The sequence below is a fragment of the Aotus nancymaae genome, unplaced genomic scaffold (assembly GCF_030222135.1).
Source record: "Aotus nancymaae isolate 86718 unplaced genomic scaffold, 86718_ANA_hifiasm-v0.15.2.pri h1tg000011l, whole genome shotgun sequence".
NCBI lineage: Eukaryota > Metazoa > Chordata > Mammalia > Primates > Aotidae > Aotus > Aotus nancymaae.
In genome coordinates this window covers 2,000,498-2,023,865 of record NW_026988422.1, presented here as the reverse complement: position 1 = coordinate 2,023,865, position 23,368 = coordinate 2,000,498, and the positions used below count along the sequence as shown (strand labels likewise).

The 23,368-nt window shown below is 37.2% G+C and overlaps 1 protein-coding gene across 2 annotated transcripts in view; it reads right to left on the bottom strand.

The window, feature by feature from the left end:
• Positions 1–23,368, bottom strand: part of TBC1D23 (TBC1 domain family member 23) — a 59,918-nt gene that overhangs the window by 28,497 nt on the left and 8,053 nt on the right. For both annotated transcript variants that reach the window (XM_012477010.2, XM_012477000.2), the window contains exons 2-5: positions 14,472–14,583; positions 12,324–12,429; positions 10,418–10,622; positions 3,424–3,547 (exon numbers count right to left, since the gene is read on the bottom strand). In XM_012477010.2, coding sequence (XP_012332433.2) covers positions 3,424–3,547; positions 10,418–10,622; positions 12,324–12,429; positions 14,472–14,583 — 547 coding nt within the window. The remainder of the gene's footprint in view (positions 1–3,423; positions 3,548–10,417; positions 10,623–12,323; positions 12,430–14,471; positions 14,584–23,368) is intronic.

The window sequence follows — 23,368 nt, the reverse complement described above, 5'->3', positions numbered from 1 at the left end:
AGTCTGGTCCACATAGTAAAACCCCATCTCTACTAAAAATACAAAAATTAGCTGGGCATGGTGGCGCGTGTCTGCAGTCCCAGCTACCGGGGAGGCTGAGGCAGGAGAATAACTTGAACGTGGGAGGTCGCAGTGAGCTGAGCCTGCACCAGTGCACTCCAGCCTGGGCGACAGAGTGAGGCTCTGTCTCACCAAAAAAACAACAAAAAAAAGGAGATTAAACAACATTCATATCCTTCAATAGATTTCAGGAGCTCTATAGTTTTATATTTCAAATAAAAGAGTTGCTAATTTATAAGTATCTCTATAGCCCAGTTGTGTTTTAAGTTGCATGAAGTAATATTTTTAGATCACTGAACTTTCATTAGATACAGAAATAATTCCATCTACAGGTTTAAATTTAAAACATTTTTTAATGGCTAAAAAGAATTAATGGGTACACATATATTTAGCGCATACTTTGTGCAATACTAAACTAATACTAAACTATTATCACATATCATTAAAAATATCTTATTTTAATTCTTACCACAGGCCTGCAAAGTAAACACATTTCTCCTCACTTCACAGGTGAGAAAACAGATATCAATTACTCCCCATTTTTTTCAGGTGAAGAACTTGCATGATGTTACTTTCTCAAGCTCACAGAGCTAGTGAGTGGTGTTGGGAATAGGAAAAAGCCTAAGATTCCACAGCCCATGTAATTGCCATCACACTTGACCACAAGGCTTTTCAAATACATAATGTGACTAAGGTTTTTTGTGGTTGCTTTAAAAATTACGATTATAAACACAGATTAGAAGAGGCACATACAAACAGAATAGTAACATAAAGCCATCTTTAAGGGCTCACTTAGCTAAACTAAAGCTACCACTGCATTGCTCACAGTGACACCTTCTCAAGGTTTAGGAATTACTTTTTAATTGTTTCACCTCATGATATTTAAAAAACTCCATTTCATCAGCATTCATTACTACTAGTAAGAATAACTATCTGGCATTTTGGCTGAAGAGAAACCACTCAGTTTAAACCTCCAGCTACCAGCACTAATTCAGAGCTCTAGCATCATAAATGGCATTTCCTAGGCAGAGAGACCTCTAGTGATTATTAAAATGGTTAAGAGAAATCATTTACTACTTTAACATAAATAAGTAGATTCAGTGGCAACATATGAATCTCAGAGAAGCTACAGTTTTACAGGTATTTTATTATTTTAACTCAAAGTGACAAGACTAGGCTTGGCTCACACCTGTAATCCCAAGCACTTTCGGAGGCCTGGGTGGGAGGATTGCTTGAGCCCAGGAGACTGAGACCAGCTCAAGCAATACAGTGAGACCTTGTCTCTACAAAAAAATTAAAACATTAGCCAAGCATGGCGGTGCGTGTCTGTAGTCCCAGCTACTCAGGAGGCTGAGGTGGGAGAATCACTTGAGCCCAGGAGGTGGAGCTTGCAGTGAGCCAAGACTGTGCCACTGCACTGCAGCCAGGGAGACCAGAGTGAGACCTCATCTCAAAAAAAAAGTGACAGGACTGGCCAAGAGGGAACTAAAGAACAGACTACTGAGGTTTGAGATTTAATGAGCCCAGAAATGAAACCAGTTGGAACTCTCTAATTACCCATATCCTGATTGTTAACTCATCCTATCATCCTCCAAAGTAGGTATAGTTCTATTATCTTCATTTTGCAGATGAGGAATTGAAGCTCAGAGGCTAAGTGTCTTAGATCACACAGTTAATAACTGGAAGAAATGGGATTCTTCCTGAAGAAAAGTTAAGTGATACATAATAAAACAATAAGAGTGTATAGTCTCCTAGCACCCAATCATTGTTTCAGAAAGATCTTCAAGTTAACCAGAAGAGCAGTTTTCAAACTGTGGTCTGAGGACCCCCAGAAGCCCCCAGGATTCTTTACAAGGCATCTGTAAGGTCAAAACTATTGTTACAAAAATATGCATTTACTTGCCTTTTTCATATTTATTCCCTCAAAAACAAACAATAGAATTTTCCAAAGGCTACATGATATGTAATATGATCACAGACTGAATAAAGAAGTAGATATGGGCCAGGTGTGGTGGCTCACACCTGTAATCCCAGCACTTTGGGAGGCTGAAGCAGGCAGATCACCTCAGGTCAAGAGTTCAAGACCATCCTGGCCAACATGGTAAAACCCTGTCTCTACTAAAAATACAAAAATTAGCCAGGCGTGGTGGTGGACACCTGTAATCCCAGCTACTTGGGAGGCTGAGGCAGAAGAATCACTTGAACCTGGCAAGCAGAAGTTGCAGTGAGCCAAGACCGTGCCACTGCACTCCGCCTGGGCAACAAGAGCGAAACTCTGTCTCAAGAAAAAGCAGATAGGATAATCCATCTTTGATGTAGCCAAACATTAATGAGATTTGCAAAAATATAAAACAATGCCACTACTCTAATTTTCTTTTGGAAAACAGTTGTTTATTTTAAAATAGACTATTTACATCATCATGTTATAAATTTATAATTACTTTTAAATAAATAAACCTTTAAAATTCCTTAGTTTTAACTTTTTTTTTTTTTTTTTAAAGAAAGAGTCTCACTCTGTTGCCCAGGCTGGAGTGTGGTAGTGCAATCTTGGCTCACTGCAACCTCTGCCTCCCAGGTTCAAGTGATTCTCCTGCCTCAGCCTCCTGAGTAGCTGGGATAACAGGCACACATCACCATACCCGACTAATTTTTTTTTATTTTTAGTAGAGATTGGGTTTTACCATGTTGGCCAGGCTGGTATCAAACTTCTGACATCAACTGATCTGTCTGCCTCAGCCTCCCAAAGTGCTGGAATTACAGGCATGAGCCACTGCACCCAGCCTAGTTTTAAATTCTTCTCAGCATAATCCATGGGGATCATCAACAAATTTTAAGAGTGTAAAGGGTCCTGACACCAAAAGGACTGAGGATCACAGACCTAAAATAAGACTTCCCATTGAAAATACAAATACAGTATGATAGAGCACTGGGTTATGCTTTATATTATATTAATCATTTGATAACCTTAAGTCATTTTCCTTGTGACTGTATACCAATTCTTATACACATCATCAATTTAAATGAAGTTCTCAATTGAACTGATATATGTATCATATATTACATGTATATATTCATATTTATTACATATATGTAAATATTAATTGTAATACAGTTGTAAATATTAGTTATATTTACAAATAGATGTAAAATAAAAGTAAACATCATATTAAATAATCTGAACTAACCTAAGTGAAGAGCAAAAAAAGTTATTTTGAAATGCCAAGAATTTTACCCCTTGGTTTAAACAGTAATGATCTATAATTAGCACTTTCCTTTCCCTTCTTTGGAAAAAAAAAACCCCGCCTAACTATAGTTTTATATAAATCTATTTTTCATTAAATGTTCCTACTTTCACTTTATTACCCAGTTGAGTGCATAGGAGTCTGGAGTAATTTTCTTTGTATCAAGATAAGAACAAAGCTCAGGCTCATGGTATTGGATGAGCAACCTGAAGAGATGAAATGGTCTCCCCTTCTGGGAACAATCCCTAGAAGACAAGAGAAGCAAAGTTTTCTGCATTAACAGGTCAGAAATCATCACATTAGTAACCAATCTTCCTGCTATCCCCACTTCCACAGCATTCACTGGAATCGTACCTGACAGTACAGGCAGGGGTCCCTTGCTAACACCTTTTTCAATGTCCCTGGCTTGACAAAAGTTGTAGAAACAGGTCTAAAGCCACTCTAGGAAGATTCTTGCAGGTGAACCCAGGCAGCACTTAAGTGAGAGTACTACAGGGATCACTGAAAACAACGTTTAGGTTATTTTGATAAGGCTGGGATCCCAAAAGGAAATCTGGAGCGTCCTGAAGAAGCCCAGCCCCTTCCTTCTCTGCCAAAAAAGAGGAACTTCTAGAAAGCAGGCTTCATGTTAGCTCCACAGTTTATATACTCAATTAGGAATGTCCTTAGCAAAGGTACAAGTCTGAAATGCACAGGTGAACATTTCAGAAATAGTGGCCTTAAAAACTGTTGAAGTGGCCTGAGTACCAAGTTCTCAGAGCAAACTCCAGAAGGTGCTGAAATACTCATTTTGTTCAATGACTGTCCTACTTCAAAGGGTTACTGTGAGAGTGAAATGGGAAAACTGAATCTGAATGTTGTTTTAAAGTAAAAGACATCAAACATGTATATTAACATTTTTACCTAAAGTCTTTTTTAAAACAAATATCACATTTTGCTGCCAGAGACTTCAAAAGTAGAAAGAAGGTACTCTACTTAGTACATGGGTGGTGAAATAATCTGTACACCAAACCCCCATAACAAACAATTTACCTATATAACAAACCTGCACATGTACCCCTAAACCTAAAATAAAAGTTGGGAATAATTACAAAGCACACGCAGATGCACTTTGGGCTGTGGATTCCCTACAGTTTCTAGTCATCATCTCAGGAAGCATCTCAGCCTGCTCAGCTTTAAGACGACTCCTCTGCCACAGGTCACAGTAGCTACTCACAACCTTGATCCAAAAATTATTGTCCCTATACCCAGGTACCCAAGCACTTGAGCCCAGAGATAACAAACCCTTGGAGCAGGTCCACATGTGGTCCATGAACTAGGCTCACTCCTCAGGAAGCATAGTTGCTTCCTCCTTCCCATGCTCAGTCCCTGATCTTGAATTCAGAAGCCTTATTATCTTCTAACTCCCACATAAGCAGCAAGAAGTCTTAGAAAATCTTTCCAGCCCAGAGGATTTGTTAGATACTATTATATTCATATTAATTCATGTTCCTGTGTACATGTTTGTAATAACTCAAACAGAATACTTCATAGAAAAAATCTCTCAAAAGAGATTAGAGTTTTGGTACTGGATATAGGGAGATAGTTACATGTTTATTTGTCTGTTTTTTTGAGACGGGGTCTGGCTCTGTCACCCAGGTTGGAGTGCAGTGGCGTTATCTCAGCTCACTGCAACCTCTCTGCCTCCTGGGCTCAAACCACCCTCCCACTCAGCCTCCCTAGTAGCTGGGACTACAGGTACTATGCTACCGTGCCTGGCTGATTTTTGTATTTTTTGTAAAAACAGGGTTTCTTCATGTTGCCCAGGATGATCTTGAACTCCTGGGCTCAAGCAAGCCTCCCTCCTTGGCCTCCCAAACTGCTGGGATTACAGGCATGAGCCACCATACTGGGCCAGAGGTAGTTACTTTTTAACCAATACAGTTAAAAATAAAAAAGCAATACTGGGCCGGGCGCGGTGGCTCAAGCCTGTAATCCCAGCACTTTGGGAGGCCGAGGCGGGTGGATCACGAGGTCGAGAGATCGAGACCATCCTGGTCAACATTGTGAAACCCCGTCTCTATTAATACAAAAAAATTAGCTGGGCACGGTGGCGCGTGCCTGTAATCCCAGCTACTCAGGAGGCTGAGGCAGGAGAATTGCCTGAACCCAGGAGGCGGAGGTTGCGGTGAGCCGAGATCGCGCCATTGCACTCCAGCCTGGGTAACAAGAGCGAGACTCCGTCTCAAAAAAAAAAAAAAAAGCAGTACTGTAAACACAGTTAATTCCAGACAGTCTGGTTAAAGTATGGTGTTACTGTTAACAAGGTGTTGACTCAATCTTCATTTAGAGCAGGAGGCTTCACTAATTCCTCAGTTCCATAAACTTTACTCCATTCAGCTTTCGTACTGAGATACATTCTACTATTACAAGGGAAGGAGGCAAGAATGTATCTAATGAATCAGCAAAAAACTAAACAGCTCAAAGCACAGGCCATCATAATAAAAGTCAACTATTTATTGAGGGAATACCATGTGCCAGACAATGTAATAAGCATTCTACAAAGTTATTTCATTCTGTCTTACATTTTATCAAACAATCCTATGAAATATATACCCATTTTACAGATGAGAAAACTGAGGCTCAACTGAAATCAAGTAGCTCACTGAAGGCAAAATAGCTAAGAAGTGATGGAGCTAAGACTTGTACACAGAAACTGGACATTAAGTCATCACGCCATACTGCTCCCTTCCATATATAATTCGGTTATTTCAACAAGTGGTATTTTTGTAGGGGTACCATCTCTAAAAAAGCAAGCTGTGAAGAAAATGAAGGTAAAAGGCCTCACGTAAAAAAAATCAAAGTAATTAATGCTGTAGTTTCTTTTAATTTTTTTTTTTTAATTTATTTTTTAAGATAGGGTCTCACTGTCTCCCAGGCTGGAGTGCAGTGACAGGATCATGGTTCACTTCAGCCTCAATCTCCATGGGCTCCTGAGTAGCTGGGACTGCAGTGCACACCACCATCCCTGGCTAATTAAAAAATATTTTTTTTGTAGAGTCAGGTTCTCATTATGTCTCCTAGGCTGGTCTCAAACTCCTGGGGTCAAGTGATCTACCTGTCCTGGCCTCCCAAAGTGCTGGGATTACAGGTGTGAGTCACTGTACCTGGCCTTACAGTTACTACAGCATTAATAAGGAGTGTTTTATGCAGGGCAGAGTGGCATATACCTGTAGTCCCAGCTACATAGGAGGCTGAGGAAGGAGGATCACTTGAGACCAGGATGTCAAGACCAGCCTAGGCAACATAGTGAGATCTTGCTTCAAAAAAGAAAAAAAGTTTTACGATGTAATTTAAAAATAATAATAAAAAATAATTTCTAAAATCTCAGATGTGAGGTTAACATTGGATTTGTTATGACTCTTAATCTAACATTTTTTGATACTGCAGGTTGCAGAAAGTTTTACAGAGAAGGCCCCAGGTTGGCAATTCCAGTGCCCAGATATAGAACCAGATTCATATCGGCAAGATTACCTCTTCCTTAGTCTTAATACTTACCCTACTGTATGAATGCAAGGCAAAAGAATGCAGAGGCAGAACATGCAGTTTGCGGGGACATACACTATAGAAACAACTGCCTAGTTCCTACCATCTTCTGAAAAAGTGGGGCATCTCTGGGAGTCAGCCATTGCAACAGCATCTATTCATTTAATAGCTGTATACTGCAAACCTGCTCTCAACTACAAGGCACTGTGCTTGATGGGATTCTATCATCTTATATGTGAGTCTGTAATAAGAAGATATGTTAGTGGTAAAACCCCGTCTTTACTAAAAATATAGAAATTAGCCAGGTGATAAAGACACACGCCTGTAAATACAGCTACTCGGGAGGCTGAGGCAGGAGAATCACTTGAACCTAAGAGGCAGAGGTTGCAGTGAGCCGAGATAGTACCCCTGCACTCCAGTCTGGGTGACAGAGCGAGACCCTGACTCAAAAAAAGAAACAAACAAAAAAAAAGAAGATATGTTAGGCTGGGCTCAGTGGCTCCCACCTGTAATCTCAGCACTTTGGGAGGCCCAATCAGGTGGATCATTTGAGGTCAGAAGTTCGAGACCAGCCTGGCCAATGGTGGAATCCCATCTCTACTAAAAACACAAAAATTAGCTGGGAGTGGTGGCACACGCCTGTGATTCCAGCTACTCAGGAGGCCAAGGTATGGAGAATCACTTGATTCCAGGAGGCAGAGGTTGCAGTGAGCCAAGATTGCACCACTGTACTCTAGCTTGGGCGACAAAGTGAGACTCTGTCTCAAGAAAAGAAAAAGATATGTTAAAATGGAGTTCTAGCAGCATTCTGTGGGGCTCAGGGTTCTTTCCAGGGAAATTAATGTTGACCCTGGCCAAAGGGCTGTTCCATATGGAAGTCACGGAAGCAGTAACTAGAGAAAACAGTATGTTACACAGCACAATGCATAAGTCTCTCCCCACTAGTCCTCACTACCATCTCCGCCATTCTTAGGGACAAAGCTGGGACATCTTGTCTCTTGCTATTGGTAGCTCTGTTAGAGCAGGAGATGGCCATGAGAAGTGCTGAAATACAGGCAGCTGAGAGACCTAGTACAACAAAATGACTCCTAAACATGAATTCAAGTCTTGGCTCCGCCATTACCTTAGCCTTGTTTTCTGGTATTTTTAAGTCTGTTTTCCTTACATAAAGCAGTATGGCTTCAAGGTAGTGCAGAGGTTCTCCATCCTGGTGCACATCAGAATCACCTGGGGAGATTTAAAAATACCTATACCTACTTTGCAGTCCACTTATATTTGAAACTCTGACAGCTTATTGGGGAAAAATAAAGGAGTGCAAAAGACTTACTGGAAAAAAAAAAAAAACCACAACAACAATTCTAGGGACCAGTATATTTTAAAAGTACTTTGGGTGAAGAGTCATTTCTCCAAAGAAGAAATACAAATTGCCAATAAACACATAAAACGATGCTCAGCATCATTAGCCATTAGGGAAATGCAAGTCAAAAACTATAATGAAATATTACTTCACACTCACTAGGATGGGCTATAAGCAAAATACAAATGTTGACAAGGATGTGGAGAAACTGGGATCTCCACTGACTGTTGGTGAGAACATACAATGCAGCTGCTATGGAAAAATCCAGCAATTCCACAAAAGGTTAAACATAATTACCATATGGTCCAGCAATTCCCCTTTTAGGCACATACATCCCAGAAAAGTGAAAATACATGCCTACATAAAAACTTGTATACAAATGTTCACAGCAACATACTCAGTAAAAAAGTGAAAACCCAAATATCCATCAACTGATGAATAAAATGTGGTATATGCATACGATAAAAAAAAATTTGGCAAAAAAAAGAAATGAAATATGATACATGATACAATATGAAAACATAATGCTAAACATTAAAGGCAGTCATAAAAAACATATAAACTATGACTCCTTATATAGGGGAGGAATCATACCAATCCTTCCTCCCATTTTGGGGGAAAACGGAGAGTTGACTATTAATGGGTATGGGATTTCTTTTTGGGGTGATAAAATGTTCTAAAATTGGTTGTGGTTATGGCTGTACAACTCTGTGACTATAACTAAAGCCAGTGAATTGTACACATTAAAACGGTGAATTTTATGGTATGTAAACAGTATCTCAATAAAGTTGTTATTTAAAAAAAGAAAGAGAAAAAGTGCCTCAGTTGATTCTAACAAGCAACCAGGGTAGAGAACCGTATCAGTAAAGTACTGGTTATCCATACAAACTTAGGTTTACATCCTGACTCTATCACACACCAGAAGTTATAATCCTGGAAAAGTAATTTAATTTTTCTTCCTTTGCTTCAGTTTCTGTAGCTGTAAATCAGAGATACCTACCTTACAGTGGTCACTATTAAAGAAGAAAAAATACAAAACACATACCTTGTACAGTGGTATCACATAAAAGGTAATAAAAAATAAGAGTCAGTTAACTATCAAGGTCCAGATTAGTGGTTCTCTACCTTGGCTATACACTGAAATTAATTAGTTAGTAAGCTCTAAACAAACTGATGCCTAGGTCCCATCACCAATGGAGTTTGATTTAATTATTCATGTATGCAAATAGTCATTAGGATTTTTAAGAGCTCCCCCAATAGTTCTAATGTGCATTCAAGGTTGTACAGCCAAGCCACTAGTCTAGACTATGTCTAAAGGTTTTTTTGGCACTAAAATTCTAACTACCTGATCCATTGCACTGGGAACCGCAGCAATTCTTTCTTGCCTCATGAGTGCTGCCCACCACCATGACCCCCACCACGACCCCCACCATAGCTACCTGCACATCTGTCTGGTCTCAACTTAAATGCCACTTACCCAAGGGAGCCATTCCTGACCTCCAGGATAAGTTAGGTCGCCCCCATTACACATCCCCATAGCACTCTACATTTCACCTTCCTAACATTCAGCACACTTCAATCTACTCATTCAATGCCTCTATTTCTAGGACTTCCAAACTCCTCAATAAGGTAGCACCCCCAAAATTTTACTTTTCACTTGCACACTGTAATGTTTTTATTTTACAGGCAAAGAAACTAAAATAGGGATACCACCAAATAAACTGGAAGAATTATGTATATAAACTCTAAAATCATAAATTCTTAAATAAATATCTTGTGTATACTTAAAATATACAACATGTTAAAAAAACACATACAAATGGTTAGTATCATGGAACAAAATAATGTACCTATCATCTCACATTGCGACTTTCTCCTCTGTGGCAAAAGCAGCTATGACTCTATAATTAACTATAGTCCCCATGGCGTATATTAGGTCTTTCAACTTGTACATCACAGATATTTGCTATTTTGCATCCTTTGACCTAGATCTCCCCACTTTCTCTCATAACTCCAACCCTGGTAACCACTTCAGAAGTATACATTTTTAACTAAAGAATCATTTAAAATATGTTTATAACCACAAAAATAAAATAACAACTATGGCTCAAACAACCTTCAGAATTATTTGAAACTTTTACTTTATTGCCAAAGTAAATCTAGCAACTTTAGCTCAAAGCAAACCAGACCTCTATTCACTTTTAAAAACTATAAGAACTAAATAATATTTTACCTGGGAATGTACTTATTCATTATGGCATAAAAGCAGTTGTATAAATCGCTGCGTGGCAGTTGAAGATGCACCAATGGTTTGAGTAGATGTATCCAGCTAAGGGATGTGCTATATTTAATGTTACGTGATTTACAATAAAAGGTAATTACAGATTCGATATCCAAAAGTAATTCTGCTGCCTTCTCCTCTGGCACTGAAAGCTGATCTAGAAAATAAGTGTTAAAAATAAAGTTACTGAGGGTCTGTTAGAGGCTGTTATTGGACATAACACTTGTTAACAAATATACAATACTGTGTTGGTACATTCAGAGAAAGAAAGTAAAACTACATGAAAGCACATTTTCCCTTATACTTAACAATCATTGGTTCACAGATCCAAAACCCAAGGAAAAAAACATAGTCGAAACTCTAATAGTTTTTCTTTTTCTTTTTTTTTTTTGAGATGGAGTTTTGCTCTTGTCGCCCAGGCTGGAGTGCAATGGTGTGATGGATCTCAGCTCACTGCAACCTCCGCCTCCTGAGTTCAAGTGATTCTCCTGCCTTAGCCTCCCAATTAGCTGGGACTGCAGGCGCCCATCACCATGCCCGGCTAATTTTTGTACTTTTAATAGAGACAGGGGTTAGCCAGGCTGGTATCAAACTCCTGACATTGGGTGATCCACCGGTCTCGGCCTCCCAAAGTGCTGGGATTACAGGTGTGAGCCAACACACCCGGCCTTATAACAGTCTTTTTAAGACAGTTGTTTAAAGAAAGGAAAACTAAGAAAAACTGTTTTACTTGTTTTCTTACCTAGTCTGTTCAAAGAGAAGGGAAAGAAACAGAAGACGTAAATACATTCAGTATTTACTACTAAACATTAGCACTTAGCAATGCCTGATCTAGATATGTCAAACATAAAAATGGCCAATCTGAATTAATGGGGTAGGCAAAGATAAGCATAGCCCATATTCCTGGGAAGCAAAGGTGTTATCTAAACAGATTATCACCTACCCCATGATGGACAGCTGTTGCTATAACTGTCAAGAAGAGGGAAAGGAATTCATTCTCCACTACCCAATTCTCCTTCTTTTGCCCACACCAGCAATGTTTCAGTTGTGCTTACCACGCATAGGCCTATCAAGCCAATAATTTAACTAAAATATGATGGAAAGAGAAAAAAAATACAGCAATGCACTACAGATGAATTTAAAAGAAGTATAAACTAAATTAATCCATACTGTGAATTGAATTAATCTTGTGGGGTGATTAGAAACCTATTCAACCACAATTTACAATAGTTTCTCTACAGCAGACTGCAAACTATGATTTATAGATAAACTTTTAGAACAAAGCCCCCTTTAATTTGAGGGCTGCATACAATCCTACAGATCTTTAATTACATAAAAATCAAATTTAAGACTACAACAAACCCACAAAAACAAAACAGTAAAAACTAGGCCTTTTTTTTTTTTCAGAGTCTCACTCTGTCACCCACACTAGTGTGATCTCAGCTCACTGCAACCTTTGCCTCCCGTGTTCAAGCAATTTTCCTGCCCCGGCTTTCCAAGTCACTGAGACTACAGGAGCCCACCACCATGCCTGGCTAATTTTTGTATTTTTTAGTAGAGATGGGGTTTTGTCATGTTGGCCAGGCTGGTCTTGAACTCCCGATCTCAGGTGATCCATCCACCTCAGTCTCCCAAAATGCTGGGATTACAGGCATGAGCCACGACACCCAGTCAAAACAAGGCTCTCTTACAATAAGTAGACAATATTTCATAAGAATTTCAAAAGAAAAGTTCTAAACCTATTTACAAACCTTTTCCAAATTCTGAAATTATAAGAAGATAATTCTGAAGAGTGATTCCTCAACCCAAAAATTATTTCCAAAATTTATCTCTGCTTGAAAACAATTATTAAGCTTACCAATAAACTGCAGGCAATCTTTGTGAATAGTGTTCTGTTCTGGCAAGTCTAAAATGCCATCCCATGATGCCAAACTATCACCTTTTCCTGCAACATTCAGAGCAATCTGGAAGAAAGATTTAAAAAGAGACTAGCTTCATAAGTTATTCCTCATTCTTGGAAAATATGCTTTAATAATCAAAGGGCTGAATATTAAAATAATAACAAAGATTACAATTAAGATATTGACAATCCACCAAATATTGAGTCTTTAGTCATGTCACAATTAACCAGCAGAATTATTTTAAATCCTCCTACATTAGATATTACTTCATGTTGATTCAGTGAATACAATAAATTACCCAAAATATTTATATATTTAGCTATCTAAATTTATACAAGAATCATCTTTTGTTTTTTTTTTAATGTAAAAACAACAGAATGTACTGGCAAAGAAAAAGTGCATCTGTGCCATGTATATTTTTAAATTATACAGAAGAATACTTAATAAATTGAGAAAATGTTTTTGCTGTTTTGTAAGGTTTAAGTATGTAAAAAAAACTTAATTTAAAGAATCTTAAGTGACATATTCAAATGCAACAGGTAGGCCACTAGAACTCAAATTAAGACAAATCACCTATAAAAATACATGTATGAAACAACTAAATTACTTTATGATATTAAGAAATTACCTTTTTTTTTTTTGTGAGACTGAGCCTCGCTCTGTTGCTCAGGTTGGAGTGCAGTGGCACGATCTCAGTTGGCTGCAACCTCCACCTCCCAGGTTCAAGCAATTCTCCTGCCTTAGCCTCCCAAGTAGCTGGGACTACAGGCAGGTGCCACCACGCCCAGCTAATTTTTGTATTTTTAATAGAGATGGGGATTCGCCATGTTGGCCAAGCTGATCTCAAACCTCTGACCTCAGGTGATCCACCCGCCTTGGCCTCCCAAAATGCTGGGATTACAGGTATGAGCCACTGCATCTGGCCAGGAATTACCATTCGTTTAAGTATTTCAGACTTCCATATTAAACTATTAGTAGACTACCAAGGATTTGCTTTAAAATAATGCAGTGAGTGGGGTGGGGAGGAAAGGATGAGCATATTAATCAAACAAGATTGGCTAAATGTTGATACCAGTTAACGCTGGGTTATGGGCACTTGGGAGTTCATTATATAAGCTCTATGCTTTTGCATGTGCTTAAGTTTCTATAATAAATGTTCAGAATTCTATGCACAGTTTTAATTCCATTTCTGTTAAATATATGTGCATAGGGCAAAAAGGTAAAAAAATAAGCACCAAGCCCTTATATGTTTTCCCTATAGATGGTAGATAACAGATTTTTATTTTATCCTTTGTGGTTACTTGTTATGCTGTATATGTTTCCACAAATACATGTATTTCTTTTGTAATCATAACAATATTTTAATTCAAAATTTTTACAAATTGTAATACCCACGCACTGGAGAATAGCTGAATGAGGAAAATAAAGGGAAAATTTCCTATAACCCCAACAACCAGAGGCATATCTCTCTCTCTTTTATTTTTTTTTTTTTTAACAATTGTTATGATCATTCTGTATCTGCAAATATACATCCTATTTTACTCACGGATTGTACCTTGTTTCATGAAACAATTTTCATAAACACTACTTCTTTTTGTTTGTTTGTTTTGAGATGGAGTCTCACTTTGTTGCTCAGGCTGGCGTGCAGTGGCACTACCTCAGCTCACTGTAGCCTCGCCTCCTGGGTTCAAGAGATTCTCCTGCTTCTGGGTTCAAACGATTCTCCTGCCTCAGCTTCTTAGTAGAGATGGGGTTTCAGCATGTTGGCAAGGTGGGTCTCCAACTCCTGACCTCAGGTGATCTGCCCGCCTCAGCCTCCCAAAGTGCTGGGATTACAGGCTTGAGCCATCGTGCCTGGCCCTGTGAACATCATTTCTAATGGCTACAAAAGTATATATTATGTTCTAAAATCTAAACCATTATTGTTAAATACACCAAACACTACAGAAACACACATTTTAATAAGCCGCTGTTTGATGAATCTTCTAGATGTGGCATATTCATAAGATAATAAAGTTTTCTGCAACTAAGACAGCTGAAACAATAAACTTTTAAAAATATTATTCTTCAGTGATTACATTTTATTCATTTCAGTTTCTAGTTACCTTCCAAACTTTGACCCTTAGTTCAGCAGGCAGTGGTCTTCCTTGAATTATATTTCTCAAAGTTTCAAGATCACAACCTCCTGCTTCCAGAGCTTCTTCAAGATCTTTTTCCCTAAAAAAACAAGTCCTATTTATTAAAATAAATTTTACATCACGCTTTTTCTTATTCAAGATTCATTTATAAGCATGGCCTAGTAAAGTCTTGTCTAAGAAAAAAAAAGTTCTCAGCAGCCAAAATGTAACGCCAAGGCATATACAGCATGTTTTCTTGGTGGGAAATCTCAGGCTTCACAGTCAATTTACTCTCATTTCACACTTAGTTCTAACCAATTTGGTTGTCTTTTTCCAGATTAGAGAAATTTAAAGAGAAGATTGGGGCAATATGGCTGACAGCACTGTGAAGTCATAGTAATAATAGTATTCCTGGTAGTGGTAATGACTAACACTTTACATAGCAACAATGTGTCAGGCACTATTTCAAACATTTTGCTGTTCTTTTTAATCCTCATAACAATCCCTATGAGATAGGTTACATCACTGGCCCCACGTACAGATGGAGGCAAAAATGGAGGCAAAGAAGGGTTGTAGACATTTAGGGGCCAACTGAAGAAATAACTTCATCAGTATTAAAAAGTTACTATTCTTTTTGGTGTTTACCAGTATTATGGTTATGGTCACATGTCATATTAGCAGTAGAGGTGGATTCAGATTTTAACAGTATGGTTCCTGAATTCATGCTCTTAACATTTATGCTAAACTCAGCCAAGAATTCAAAACATTGCAGTCTGAGACTATTTAGTAAATGACTGTATCAATATCATGCCTAGAGCAGTGCCCAGCTTACAGTAAGTGTTAAATAAATGTTAGAGAGAAAAAAAGGCTCTAGTGATATACTAAAGCAAAATAATAATATCACATCATCAAGTAATTTATCAAGCAGTTTTGTTCAGTCTACTATGTTTAAAGAGAAAAGTATAATTTCATTTGTATAAAGTTAAAATAATTAAAAGAATACTTTCACAAAGGAAGGCATTGTTTTCTAGCCAGAAAATAACCAGTTAAATTATCAATTCCTTAGGAATTTTCAAAAGCTGAGGTTTTAGTCATTGTTTACAATCTCAGCCTCCATTAAAAATCTGAACAAATTTTTAAGAGCTTCATACCTGGACAGTTTGTAATATTCTTTGAAACAACCTAAAAGGCAGATAATTTCACTAGGATCAGGAAATCAGGATTTTTGTCTCATTTTTGTGGTTCTGAAGAAAATAAATTACTTCCACTCTTAATGTTTTCAATAAGACAATGAAAACCTCCCCACTGACAGTGTCTAAGAATATTAGTTTAAATGCATAAATTTCATAAAGTGTTGCTCTACTAAGGGAAGGAATTACATGAAAATGTAATCATTTCGGATCATATTCAACAGAAAAGAACTCATCAAATTTGAAAGGTTTCTTGACAAAGCTACTACAAATTCATATGAACAGGAAGATAACTAGTAATCACACAAGAATATTTTGTTCTTTTGCTATATGGTCACCAAAGTGCTGGAAGGGAAAGGTAAAGAAAAAGATTTCAAGTCTACTGTTGAGAGACAGTTCAGGTGTACAGCTGATAAAAACTGGGGTTTACATATTTTCTCCTAGCCAAAATGTACAAGGCAGCCTGTTACTAACCATGAAACAAAGAAAATGCAGTGGCATCTTTGGTGAATAAATCCCACATATTTAAATGGTCAAATGTGTCAAATAATGAGGAACCAAAAACACTACTTACTGAAGAAATTATTTTACCAGATGAAGAATTAGAATTACTCACTTTTCAGTATAAAATCCTTTTCTTTTTGAAGTAATTCTGCCAAATCCCTTACTATCCCAGACAACAAAGCTCATATTTTCCTGCAAAATGCCCAATCCTTAAAGTACTTTTTAAATCACAATAATGTACAAGCACATCTCTGTTGATATAGCTGCTGCTGGATTCTTTGATGCTGCCCCCAAGGAACCATGAGCAAGGGCTCCTGTGAAGACCCAAAAATGCTATAAAAGCCTTAGGTAGTAAAAGATACTTCTCACAAATAATTACTAAATTTTTACTAATCACTAAATTACTAAAATTTACTAGTTACTAAATAATTAAAAGTAACATTATTTTCTGAATGAGGCATTGAAAGGTACACTTACTAGACCTTCGACAATATAAATGTGCTTATAAAAGTAGTAAAGAGCTGAAAATTGTTAAGGTAAATAATTCATAGAAGAATCAAGAATCAAGCAGAGATAACAATTCTGTAGCATTTAGCTCTCAAACAGAATTCCTCTTCCCCTAAACCAAGTTTCTACTTTTAAGAAACACAATTCTAACACACAAAAGCAAAACGCATGTCTGACGTGGTATGAGTGGGTGGGCTGCATTTCTTTCAGTCTTCCTTGATCAGCAGCTTCTCACTGACCTTACAAATGAAAGGCTGGTACAGTCACACAGGACATTCAGATGAGGTTTTAAAACAGAAAAGAACAGGCCTTGTCCATTTATTCTCGAAAGTACAAAAATAAGCAAAACTATCTCCTTTGCTCAGAGAGTTCAGGACAGTCTAAACCCAATGCTTCTGAGGTTGGAAGGAAGGAGAAACTCACCTCCTCCTGGCTCTGTGACTTTGAAACTATTAAAATATGTTGGTATAATACTACAGGCTCCTGTCATGATCTATCAATAACATATTTTCAAAACCTAAGTAAAACATAACAGAACTTTCCCTCACCTGATGTTGTGTGGTAAAATCACCTAATCTAAGCATTGCAGCCCAAGTTGCTTCAGAATTACAATGAGGCGAACAATGTCACTAGATTTATATGGCATTCGTTTAATGTTTATACTCAAGCTAGCAAATGAATTGGGTTTTTCTTCTTCAGCCAAATGGTGAATAACTCCGAACATATGGAAGCATTTGCACAATGTATGGGGGAAGGAAGCATGAATTTTCAAGCACTAGCAAATGTAATATGCATTTCCAAATCCTTCTATGATTAACAAATTCAATTATTATTAGAAACTGTGTAATTTTCTGAATAAACCATACTGTATCATAATAAAACTATGATTTTAAAAAGCAACTGGATTACATATATTGTGTTCTTAAAATTTTAAAAGTGACAGAAAACCTCCCACTAGGAAAAAATGACTAGATATTCAACATTTTTTTAAGTTCTGTTTTCTCCTAACCATGTTCTAAAAATTTATTTTCTCCATCATTTCAAAATATATGAAAACTGTTTAAATGTACACACTCTATCGCCAAACAGGACATGAAAACAAGAAACGAGACTTAGTTCATCTCCTAATTTTTTTTTAATAAGTATCTTTCTACACTTAAACGCCATACCCATTAGCAGTCACTCGCCATTCCACCCCACCAGCACCTCTCACCCTGCCCCCAGCCTCTGTCAACCACTGATTTACTTTCTGTCTCTACACCCTATTCAGGATATTTCATATAAATGGAATCATATAATATGTGGCCTTTATGTCTGGTTTCTTTCATTCAGCATAACATTTCAACATCTATCCATGATGTAGCATATATCAGTACACACTTTTCACTGCCAAATAAGATTCCATTCTATATGAATATACCATATTTTACTTATCCATCCATCCATCACATAATGGGCATTTGAGTTGTTTCAACTTTTTGGTTATTATAATTATCTTAATTTTGAACATAAGTGTCAGTAGTTCAACTGGTTAAGTGTATGATACATACGTATTATTTTTTATTAATTATATATTCTTCCTAAAAAGGTATGAAAGAATTTAAAGATCAAGTGTATTAAAACCTCATTCAAAAACCAATCCCAAACCAGGCCAGGTACAGTAGCTCACACCTGTAATCCCAGCATTTCTGGGTGGATGGCTTGAGCCCAGGAGTTTGAGACCAGCCAGGGCAAAGTGGAAAAACCCCATTTCCACAAAAAGTACAAAAAATTAGCAAGTTGTAGTGATGTGTGGCTGTAGTCCCAGCTACCTGAAAGGCTGAGGCAGGAGGATCAATTGAGCTCGGGAAGCAGAGACTGCAGTAAGGCCAAGATTATACCACCGCACTCCAGCTTGGGCTACAGAACGAGACTCTGTCTAAAAAAACAGGCTACAGAACGAGACCCTGTCTCAACAAACAAACAAAAAAACCAGAGCAATAAAACCAAACCAAAGAACCCATCATACTCATTAGGATGACTACTACTATCAAAAAACAAAATAACAAGTGTTGACGAAGATGTGGAGAAACTAGAACCCTTGTGTACAGTTAGTGGGAATGTGAAATGATGCAGCCACTATGGAAAACAGTATGACAGTTCCACTAAGAATTAAAAATAAATGTTCCATACAATTCAGCAATTCCACATGCTGGAATATGTCTGAAAGAACTGAAGGCAGAGTCTGAAAGATACTTTTGTATACACATGTTCACAGCAGCATTATTCACAGTAGCCCAAAAGTGAAAGTAACCTGAATACCCATTCACTGAGGGATGAATGAACAAAATGAGTGTGTGCACCGTATGTCTATACATAAAATTAATAAATGTTTATTAATTATTTATTCTTCCTAAAAAGGTCTGAAAAATTTAAACAAATGTTTATTAATTTCATATATAGACATATAGTACATACACACACCCATTTTATCCATTCATCCCTCAGTGAATATATAATATTCAAATATATTCAAATATTCAATATATAAACAGATATATTTGCTTATTAATTACATGTATAATTACATATTATAGAATATATATTTTATATATATCTAATGTATAATGGACCCAAAAAGGAAGGAAATTCTGACACATGCTATGACATAGATGAACCCTGACAACATTATGTTAAGTGAAATAAATCAGTCACAAAAAGGCAAATACCAAATAAGGTACCTAGAGTAGTTAAATTCAGAGAAAGTAGAATAGAGGTTACCAGAGCAAAGAGAGTGGAGAATGGGGAGCTCTTTAGCAGGTAACAAAGTTTCAGTTCTGCCAGATGAAGCGAGTTCTAGAGATTATATGCAAAACAATGTAAATGCACTTGATACTAACATACACTGAAAAATGGTTAAGATGGTAAACTTTTTACATTATATATACTTTACCACAATTTTTAAAAATCAACTCTATTTAATGTATTATAAAAATTCAAAATTTGAGTTTTAGTGTCAGATCTCGGTTTCCATTGTGGCCCTTCAACAGCCATATGACCTTACAAAAGGAAAAAGCATTACAGTGTTTATCTTATAGGGTCAGTTAATGCTTAAATAAGATTTTGAACACAAAACATTCAGTGCAATACTTGGCTACATAATTCTTCAATAAACAGAATCTATGAATACTATTACCTTTGTTATTATTACTGAACAATAGCTTACCTTCTCAAAATGACTTAATTACAATCATTTTAGAGAATTTAGCCAATGCATAAAAAAATGAAAACTAAACACCAATCACAATTTCATTACCATGAGAAAATCACTAACGTTTTGTGAATTACTTTTCAGTTCATATGTGTGTATGTACAGACATACATGTGTGTGTATATAAAATAAACTCAATTATACTGAAAATATAATTTTGAATGGTACTGCCTGGATTTTCTTCTGGGTTTGTCACAGTTTTGAGGTTTCTATCTTGGGTTGATTTTTTTATCTGGTGTAAGGAAGGGGTCCAGTTTCAATTTCCTGCACATGGCTTTCCAGTTATCCCCACACCATTTTTTAAAATAGGGAATTCTTTCCTCATTGCTTGTGTCAGGTTTATTGAAGGTCAGATAGTTGTAGGTGTGCAGTCTGATTTCTGGGTTCTCTATTCTGTTCCATTGGTCTATGTGTCTGTTCTTGCATCATACCATGCTGTTTTGGTTACTGGAGCCCTGTACTATAGTTTTAAATCAGGTAGTGTGATGCCTCCAGTTTTGTTCTTTTTGTTTATGATTGCCTAGGCTTTTCAGGCTTTTTTGGTTCCATATGAATTTTAAAATAGTTTTCTCTAATTCTGTGAATAATGTCAATGGTAGTTTGATGAGAAACACACTGAATCTACAAATTGCTTTGGGCAGTATGGTCACTTTAACAATATTGATTCTTCCTATCCATGAGGATGGAATGTTTTCCCATTTATTTGTGTCATCTCTGGAGGTCATTATCCTTAGCAAACTAAGGCAAGAATAGAAAAGGAAATACCGAATGTTCTCAAACATATAACTTCTTTGCTTAGAGTATTAAGTAACTGCTATTTAAGAAAGCATACTTTACAGAATCGTTAAGTAGAAAACAATGTGGCACGTGTGCTACTTTAATCTGTTTCGTTTTAGTTCTCCAATACGGAATGGGAAGTATAAACAGGCTAAAAAAGTTCAATATACAGTTGTCAACAAACTGTATTTTAAAGGTTTACAGTATGATAAACTTGGAAGTAATTTAAAAGATATAAAAATATGTGGTTCATTTTTGAGGGGAGAAAACAATTCATTTGAGGGAGTATCCTCCCCACACTCCCAGTGGATGGAGACAAGGGTAAAGGATGGAAGACTGGCATGGATTAGGTAGAAGAGTCTTCATGTGGCCTCACTTTATGTCCTCAGTCTTGATTCCATGGCCCAAGACTTTAAGCAAATTCTTGACAACATCCTTGACTTCTTCACTCCTTGGTTTTTCTGTCACATTCAGAGAGCTGCAAATTCCCAACATTAGGCTAATCTAACCAGTCTGCCTTCTTTGTTCCTATACTCTACTCAGTGTGGACTTCTTGGGAAAATAAGACAACTCTATGATGCTATCATATAACAACAGTGCCTGAAAATCTCCTAACCACCACTTACTTCAGACTCCTTACCCAGCTACTTTATCTCAGGTGACTTCACTTCTGACTCCAAAGAGAAAATATAGGCCAGCAGGCTTCTCTTCCCTTTGATCTCAGCCCCCTCCAAAAACAAACAAACAAACATAAGCAACTTATTATTCCAGTCATTAAGTCTCCTGTGAATACAGAAGAAAATAAGTATCTCTTCTCTAGTCTAAGACTGATAACTTCACCTGGCTCTTATCGCCACCACTCACTCGCAATCTTTCAGAAGCCATGTGTCATCCATTATTCCCCGTCTCGTCTCCTATCTTCCACTTTTTTTCTTCTGGCTCTTTCCTCTGAGACAATATGCTCAAATACTCCCAGCAGAAACAGCAACGCCCACCACAAAAATTTCTCCACATTCTCCCTTTCCATCCAGCTACCACACTTTTGGTCGTTCTTTTCACAACAGAGTTTATGGAAAGAATTCTTGACAAAAGCAACAACTTTTCCCTCATCTTAAATCTCTCTCTTCCTCTCTTGCCAACCCCCTTCCATTTCTCATCCCTCATTGATTCTCACCACTCTATAGGGACCACTCACTATATCGTCTCCACTTCCTTTCTTAACCAAATCTAAAACACTTAAGATATTAATGGAACGTTTTCTGGGTTGGAAAAAAATGGTTTACATTCATGAAGTCTCTCAGTCTATCAACTAAGGTAAGTGAGCTTCGCTAATCTTCAAAATTCTTAAAATTGAATCCTTTTCTGTAATTATAAAAACAATGAAGACTAGCAGTGTAAAAAAGATCAAGTAGGGCCTATAATATATCTAATCACTCTACACTTAAATGCAGAGTACAGAGAAATTACAGAGAAAATCCAATTACCACATTAAGAAAATTAATTTCATGTCTTAAAGTGGGCAGGGCCTAAGATTTATTATTGTTTTCTTAAAATAAAAATACAAAACCTACACTACTGGGAAATCAATAAAAGTCCAAAGCCTGACATGTAAACATCTTAAATATGTTATTTCTATTGCATAGGATATTTTTCAAACCTGTGGGTCTGCTAACAGTATTAAACAGAGCCAAGAGAGAAAAAAATGGACTCAGAAATCTTTGCTAAAAGTACTTCTAGCATTGAAAAATATAACCTGTGATTATCTCCTTTCCTTTAAAATGTTCACATTTACTTACTTGAAGGGTCCTATACATAACCTCCCTGTAAAAGTCATCTCTCTCCTTCCCTTTACAGTTCAACTTCCTTGAAAACAGCAGTCTCCACTCATTCACTCAAAACCTCCATCACTCTACTAAAGGTGCTCTCAGAAGTCATTAGTCATCTTTCTCAGTTCTCACCCAGTTTACATACACTGCAAAGTTTGTCTTCTTAATACATTCTCATTTAGATTTTCCTCTGCTTTCCTACCCATACTCTGAATTATTTCCTTCCCTGACATAAGTATTTTTTTATTCAAACCTTTGACACATATGTATTGAGCACCTACTACAGGCTACCCACTGTGTGAGGCACCGGGGACACAGCAGAGAAAAAAAGTCAATGCTTTATGTAGCTTACCTTCCAGATGGCTATTCCAACGTTCTCATCCAAGTCCTAGCACCTAAATTCTGTTGACCAGAGGTGTGAATGGCTCTTTTGAGGTGCAGTTTATTCATATTTGTTTAGAATGTAAACCACTGTGAGCACAGATGAAACCATGACAGCCCAGCTTGTCCATGTACATATCCTAATCAGGTATAAGTCTCTGACCAATTATTTAAAACTCTAAAGTGAACAGCTAATTAGTTATAAGCACTAGCAAACTGTGGAACAGTGAGTAAGCAGTGGCAAGCTGCACGTATTGAATTGTGGTTTCACGGCTTCATTTGTGCCACCACATTTCTGGGTGTTTCTTAATGCCCAGGTAATGAAACATCAGCACCAAAGTTTTGTCTGAACTTATTTTGCTACTATTGGTAGGACACTGGTTACAAAACACTACCATAACAAAACTCCTTAATTAGTTCTTGAATATTCTGTATGACATTTGGTAGAAG